Below are 7950 nucleotides of genomic sequence, written 5' to 3'. Positions count from 1 at the left end.
GGCAGAGGAAGGGACATACGTCTTCTGTCATCTGATTTATTTAAAGGCATTTTATGGTTTTCGACCTCACCATTAGGTAACTATTATATTATTTATGTAAATACATGTGTGGCTTACAAACTGTTTAATGTAATGAAGCTAAGATGTAAAGATAACAAGAGTAACTTGACAGGCAAAAATTGGTAATGTAAAGAGGAATCATTGGGATTTATACGCAAAACCAGACGCCTCCATTAATCCGTACAATTTGAAAACAAATCCGTACAATTTTAGGGTTAAAAAAATCAATCCGTACAATCCGTACATTTTGGCCACCCTGAAATTATAGTCCCCCCGCCCATGTACTCACTACTTAGAAAACAGGCCCCTTGTCAAGAAAATTTATCTATTTCTCAATATTTATTAAAATTGTTTCCAGATTACAAAGAAAAAGACCCTTTCCAAGCTCTAATAATAGTCTAATTTTGAAAAATTCCAATGAGAAAAAAAGGTTCAAGGGTTTAAAACTGAACAACCAACCTTCGTATCCATGTTGATCTTGTCGTTGATACCGAATTTACATTCAGGCATTCCAGACAAGTAGCTTTTCATCACTACTTTACCAGCTACATGGGCAGATAACACCTGTATAGAGCATAAATAAATATACACTTATACACTACTTTACCAGCTACATGGGCAGATAACACCTATATAAAGCGTACATAAATATACACTTTTCATCACTACTTTACCAGCTACATGGGCAGATAACACCTGTATAAAGCGTACATAAATATACACTTTTCATCACTACTTTACCAGCTACATGGGCAGATAACACCTGTATAAAGCGTACATAAATATACACTTTTCATCACTACTTTTCCAGCTACATGGGCAGAGAACACCTGTATAGCGTACATAAATATACACTTTTCATCACTACTTTACAAGCTACATGGGCAGATAACACCTGTATAAAGCGTACATATATATACACTTTTCATCACTACTTTACCAGCTACATAGGCAGATAACACCTATATAGAGCGTACATTTTACACTTATACACTAATACAGTGTATATTTGTATATAGGTTAGCTATAGCTGGCCAAACGGCTGGACGAGAGGAGGAAGGCCAACCACATCAATCTCTAGTCCGAACCACATTCTCCTCATTTTCCTCATTTTTTCGTCCGAACCACCTCGAAGTCCTCGTCCTTTCAATAGTATTTTTTTGAAGTGTCTAATCCTTCCAGATAAAACTATTTTTAAAGAATCGGACAACGTTAGGGCATAAATGAAATATAAAATTTTTGTAAATCGAAAAAAAAGTTTCAATTGAATTAAAGATTTCAAGTTTAATGTCTTTAGAAATGTTCACCTTTTTTACGCGCATTTTCAGATATTCCTGGTGTAGAATGTCGCAAATAATTCCAAGTTTATGGAACTTCAATCTTTTTTTGTTAACTTTAGTGTAAACCATAGAATTTTTCCGGGTGGTTCCATGGGGAAAATTAAAGGCAGGGGTATGCCGAATATTTTGCTATTTTTTTCATATCACGAAGGTTAGCCATTACGGAGGCAGACGAGATTTAAGTTTTACCTAAATAAAGTTTGACATCATTCTCATGGGTTTGAAGATTCCAACATGATTTAATCATTGCAATACTTTAGTCCATCCATATTTTATGCCCTAACGTGGCCAGATTTTTAAAAAATAGTTTTATCTTCAAGACTTGGAAACTTTTTAACAAATAATAATCGAAGGACGAGGATTCCGAGGTGGTTCGGACGAGAAAATGAGGAGAATGTGGTTCGGACTAGAGATTGATGTGGTTGGCCTTCCTCCCCTCGCTGGACCATATAATAAATATTAACATAAAAACAGTTTTTGGTTTTTGATTTGCTTTTCAACATTTCCAGATTTCACTATGTTGCGAAGTATAATGATTAACTGAGGAGAATAAGATTTTTTTACAAATATTCCTATCATCTAAACTGGAATAATGTTTGTTCATTTACACATGGACTATAGGCGTAATTTTAAGTGACCCTCCATTTTATGAGTGGTGTGTACTGTTTAGTTCACACTGTACGCATGGTATATCGGGGTTTACAGCAATTCTACCAGTTTTATAGAGATTTACACAGGGAGATCTCTGTACACGGTGAACAGTCAAAGGTTTAATGGGTACCGTTGTAAATCGGACGTTGACCTTTTTGCATGGAGGGTCACTTGAATTTATGCTTTCAGTCCCTTTAACGAAGGATAGGTTTGGAAAGAATAATATTTTTGCATAAATGAAATTGTCTCCCAACCCCTGGACTCAGGGGCGTTGTCAGGAATTTGTCGAGATGGGGGGGCTTAACATTTTTTTTCTTTTGAAGGGGGAGGCTCAGCAACCGCCGGCCGCTTAAAACCATAGATTTCACTGATCCAAAGGGGGCTAAGCCCCCAAGCCCCCCACCCCTTGAATACGCCATCTGTCCTTAAGGGGATATGAGTAGGTTGACGTTCTCTAGTACATCAAGGAAGAGCTCATTCTTCCTGTACTTGATACCCTCCCTCCTCCAACCCCTGGACTCACCTGTCCTTGTGGAGACATGAGTAGGTTAACGTACTCCAGTACATCAAGGAACAGCTCGTTCCTCCTGTACTTGATACCCTCCCTCCTCCAACCAATCTGTCCTGTCACCTAAACATATGTTTATTAAAAGGTTCACACATAAATAGGATCGATATAACAAACATTCATTTGTCAAATGTTCATTTGGACAAAGGTTTAAAGCGAATATACATATATTGATGAACAGAATCTAAAATGCAAAGGGGAAATTAAACCTGGCTGGTGATGGCGGCCTGCTCCTCCTTGCTTGCGGACTTTACACCTTGCTGAGTAATGAAGGTCTTCAGTACCCCGGTATCAGTATTCTGGGGGTATCTAGGTAATGTATAGAGGGATTATTGGGGGTACCTAGGTATTCGAGATAATTGGGGGTATCTAGGTATGTAGGGATTATTTGGGGTATCTAGGTTTACAGGGATCATTTGGGGTATCTAGGCATAAAGGAATTTTTGGTGGTTTCTAGGTGTATACAGGAATTATTGGCGTAACTAGGTATACAGCGATTATTGGGGTTATCTAGGTATACAGCGATTATTAGGGTTATCTAGGTATATAGCGATTATTAGGGTTGTCTAGGTATACAGCGATTATTAGGGTTATCTAGACATGTAGGTATTTTTATTGATGCGTAAATTGAGCGCAATGGACTATGGAAAGGGGAAGGGGCGGGATTTACCCGAAGTCGACGATTTCGTCGAGAAGCTCGTAGATGAGGACGAAGTTGTTCTTAACGTTCTCCTCGGAGATCTTCCCGAAATAGTTCTGCATCACCTCAACAAACTGAACAAACAGATTGATTCAGGGGTATAAATCGGAAACAATATGTTAATTAATAATATAGAAATGCATCATTGTTCTAGTAGAGGGGGGGGGGAGCACTTTATGAATTATTGGCTTAAAACTGGGTTGAATCCGATAAATGCTAAATCTTTATTCAAAATTATATCTCTCCTCTCCAATATTATCTATTTTTCGGGGTTGAACTCTTGTGACAAATAAAAAAATCCATGAAACAATTGTAGGAATATAAAAATTCAAATTAATGACCTTTTATTTTAATTTAATTTAAATTTAATTTTGAGATTCTCTCTCGTGGTCATTTTTTAAAGTTTGCGCTCTTGTCTCTTAATTTTATATTACCTTTAACAGGAACTCGAAAACCATCGCGGCATTTACATTCTGTTTAGTGACCGCGGCAAGCCAGAGGTTGGACCTCTTAATGTGGAAGAACGAGGTCCTGGCAATGTTGGTCACTGGGGACCTCACCTAATAAAATGAAGGAAATTGTCAATGAAAGTCACAATCATTATTAAAAGAAGTTTTGCTCCTGTGAGAGGAAATCAATTGTCAGGTCAATTATTTATTGATGGAGGTAATATTTCTGATAGTTGTGACGAATGAACGAAAAGTTACGATTTCAATGATAGATAATGAAAATGAATGACACTAACCTGCTGCCTAGCATGGATGACATTAACCCTAAAGGCATCCACAGCATTTCGTCCAATATCATCCCTTAAGTAAGAAAACTGTAAAACTGCGAATATGAAGACGACATAAAGGATCTTTTATTATTTAAAATATCCAGATGAACCATATAGCAACTGCATGCATGCACACTGTCCTCCGACTAAATTCACTTCAGTTAATTTATAAGCTAGGTACACTCTAGAGCTGACGACCTCCAACACTGATGACCCTGGAGATGACGACCTACCCCCTACCCCTGACGACCCTAAATATGACAACATTCCCATTCAAAATCCATACCTGTAGACCCTAGAAATGACAACCTCCCCTACCTGTAGACCCTAGAAATGGCAACCTCCCCTACTCCCTACCTGTAGAACCTAAAAAAGGACCTCCACTACCCCTACCTGTAGATTCTAGAAATAATGACCTCCCCTACCCCTACCTGTAGACTCTAGAGATCAGGACCTCCCCCTTATGATTGTAACAAAACAATCCACCGATCATTGTCAAGCTTAGACTTGCATTCACTCTGAAACAACCAGTCAGCATATCACACCAATCAATGATAACGTATAACAAGTTACTAAACTCTTCAGATAATAAAATTTACATACATTTTTCAAACATTTCAATATTTTTCAACGGAAAATTGCAATTTTATGGGAGAATGTTTTAATTGTTATAAAAATATCCATTTTTCCCTTTTCCTCTCCATAATTTTTGCAAAAATGTGCCACTACAAACTAACTGCAAGTTCTATTGATCTGGACTAAGTACATTTGCTTATTTAAATGGAATGTGAATTGAAAGAGCAGTGTAATTAGCACGAATTTTAAAAATTGATAATAAGTCTAGGAGAGAGGAGGGAAATAATTTAAGACATTTTTACTTTAAAATATTGCGAATATTAAATTTATTAACAGTTACGGATTGTATGGTTAAGATTTGTGGGTTAATTAAAGAGAAAAATGCAAAAAAAAAAAACATTTTTTACAATCAAAATGAGAAACTAATGAATTTTTTTTTGTAAAAACAAGTTTTTCAGTGCAAAGATATTTTGGCTCCCCCAAGTCTGATCCTAAAATATGTGCGGATCAACGGATCGAATCCAAAAAGCGTATTACTTAGCATTTAGAGAATCAGAATGTAATAGATCCTAAGCTCTGGTTCCTGGCAAGAACAGTGTAAAAAATACCCTTTACAGTTTACGAAACTAAGAGCAATAAAAGCACTGAGCTTCTAAACCTGAAAACTTTAGAATTGGATTCGTTTAATCCCAACAGCTTAGCCTGAATATCCGATGTAGACACTTTAAATTTCATTCTTAATCCGCTGTTTTTCTTTCTTTTCTCTCCCTGACAGTTTTTGACCAATGAGAATTCTCCAATAAAATGGCGCCCAAAATTTCAAATTTCCCGGTTGCTCAATTTGGCTGTTCTGGTTTCTCCAATTGATATCTCCATTGATCTCGATATCCACATTTCTAAAGTTTTCAGCACAGTCATCTTTAATAATTTCCATACCAAATATTAATATGAGAAATTGTATCGCTCTGAATTAGTTTTTCAAATAAAATAAAACTTGTTAAACCGAACAAATGCAATGCAATGACAAAAATTAAGTAAAATCAAACTTAAATGGTGTAACCCGGTATAAATGACTTTTTTTAACAATCGATCAATGTTCAGTTTCATGGCACATTACTTATAGCAGCCCTTGTGTAAAAATATAACTACGTACATTGTACAGTGTACAATGTACTGTACGTCTTCTGTGCTGTACAATACGTATAAACCCTAAATTGTAAATTTTATGAAATAAATAAGGAAACGGATAAAATAGCTGGTAATAGGTAATGTACAAAATTTTACTATTTGCTAATACATCCTGAACATACATGTCAGTGTACAGTGTACACATTTATACATCATGTACAGATCCTTTTCTTCTCGCAGATTTTCTTTCCTCGATCCCAAAACTTAAGATGTCGTCCTCACTCCCCCTACTAGCTATATCACTCCCCCTACTAGCTAGATCACTCCCCCGGCTGGCAACATCACTGCCCCCAATGGCAATATCACTGCCCTCAATGGCAATATCACTTCCTCCAATAGCGACATCACTCCCCCTACAGGCTATATCACTCCCAGTCTCGTCACTACGGGAGGTAGTACTCCCATCCTCCCCAACATACCAATGCTGTCCTTCAAAACTAGTTTCAGCAACACTGGCCTTCCTAAAAATATTTAGTAATTAGAAGATAAACAAAATTATAAATAAGCGGAAAACAAAATTCTTAATTTTCGAGTTCGAAATTAGCGGACACACATTTCACAAAATTCGTAATTAGTAGACATACAAAATACTAAATGAGAAAACAAAATAATGGAGTTTTGATCAAACTTAACATATCTTTAAAGCTAAATATTCTTTTCTACTCAGCTCAGTAAAACTTTTATAATTATAATTATAAAAATCACAAAATTGATACATTACATGAAAACGATTATAATAAAAGCTTAAGATAAATCAGACGCGCGTCGTGCAAGGTGTCTTTAAAGCTGAGTATTAAAAATCAAGAAAGTCGCACAAATTGAATTTACCCCCCCCCCCCCCCCCCCGCGCTTAAAGAGAGTGGCTTGCTAGACATTGTAGTTGAGCTGAAAGTGCAGTAAGAATTGATGAAATATTACAAACGACTTCACGCTCATTTTAAAAATTGTACACCGTAAAAATGTCTCAAATGTATTAAATGAATCCAGTTTTTCTCTACAATACTGCACTTTCAGCTCAACTACTTTGTCTAGCAAGGGACTCCCTTTAACTCCTAACCCGTAACTGTTACCTAATATTAGATTCTTGATCTCGTCTTGGTATTGGCTGCATAGGTATACTGTCAGGTAGAGGACTTGGTTCCCTAGATAATAAGAAAAAAAAGATAATAAAATACACTAGATTGGACACAATATATAAAAAGAGATAAAAAATAATAAAATACACTAGATAGCAGATAGATTACAAAATCACAGTAGATAGAACAGCAGATAGATAGTACAAAATACACTAGATAGCAGATAGATTACAAAATCACAGTAGATAGAACAGCAGATAGATAGTACAAAATACACTAGATAGCAGATAGATTACAAAATCACAGTAGATAGAACAGCAGATAGATAGTACAAAATACACTAGATAGCAGATAGATTACAGAATTACAGTAGATAGAAAAGCAGATAGATAGTACAAAATACACTAGATAGCAGATAGATTACAGAATTACAGTAGATAGAACAGCAGATAGATAGTACAAAATACACTAGATTTTACAGTAGATAAAAAAATATTACAAAAATTCAGTAGATATATACTAGACAGTGCTTAACCCTAAAAAGACTGGGCTAGGGGGCGTTTGACGCTCCCCCCTCTATTTCTTTCACTAGCACACTCGTTTTTGACACTATCACTGTGAATCAAAGAATTTAAATGGTAGGGTACAGGGAGGTAAAAAGGTGTCACATCTTGTGTCACATCTTGATATTTGTCCAAAAAAACAAAAACAAAATTACTTTTTAGATTTTCCTAACCCTTTTTGGCATTTTATAACCCTTGATAGTTCAGTAAATAGATAGTACAAAATACATTAGTTAGGACTGCATATAAAAAGTACATAAGCATATAATTCTATATGTACTATATGTAAAAGAATATCTAAATAAACGAATGTCTTGCTTTATTATATAGAATAATCTTATGAGGATAAAAATGTAATAATGGAATTCTTAAACTTGATAAAATAATCTTGATGCATTTTCCATAATTACATTTTTTCCTCACAAGATTATCTAATTATCCAATTAGCCA

The 7950-nt window shown here is 35.6% G+C and overlaps 2 protein-coding genes across 2 annotated transcripts in view; both read right to left on the bottom strand.

Annotated features, from left to right (window-relative positions):
* LOC111710912 (AP-2 complex subunit mu-like) overlaps positions 1–7950 on the bottom strand; it is a 21605-nt gene that overhangs the window by 6064 nt on the left and 7591 nt on the right. Inside the window, 8 exon segments of the mRNA XM_023485106.1 lie at positions 508–624; positions 2575–2682; positions 2829–2928; positions 3290–3393; positions 3754–3879; positions 4065–4128; positions 4529–4618; positions 5142–5147. Of these exon segments, the coding sequence (XP_023340874.1) occupies positions 508–624; positions 2575–2682; positions 2829–2928; positions 3290–3393; positions 3754–3879; positions 4065–4128; positions 4529–4590 (681 nt within the window). The 5' untranslated portion in view covers positions 4591–4618; positions 5142–5147.
* Positions 5679–7950, bottom strand: part of LOC111710910 (uncharacterized) — a 3900-nt gene continuing 1628 nt past the window's right edge. The window contains exons 4-5 of the mRNA XM_023485105.1: positions 6932–7003; positions 5679–6322 (exon numbers count right to left, since the gene is read on the bottom strand). Coding sequence (XP_023340873.1) covers positions 6007–6322; positions 6932–6972 — 357 coding nt within the window. The 5' untranslated portion in view covers positions 6973–7003 and the 3' untranslated portion in view covers positions 5679–6006. The remainder of the gene's footprint in view (positions 6323–6931; positions 7004–7950) is intronic.

This window comes from Eurytemora carolleeae, unplaced genomic scaffold, assembly GCF_000591075.1.
Source record: "Eurytemora carolleeae unplaced genomic scaffold, Eaff_2.0 scaffold953, whole genome shotgun sequence".
Lineage (NCBI taxonomy): Eukaryota > Metazoa > Arthropoda > Copepoda > Calanoida > Temoridae > Eurytemora > Eurytemora carolleeae.
The sequence above is the reverse complement of the archived record's forward strand: the minus strand, read 5'-3'. Positions and strand labels throughout refer to the sequence as shown.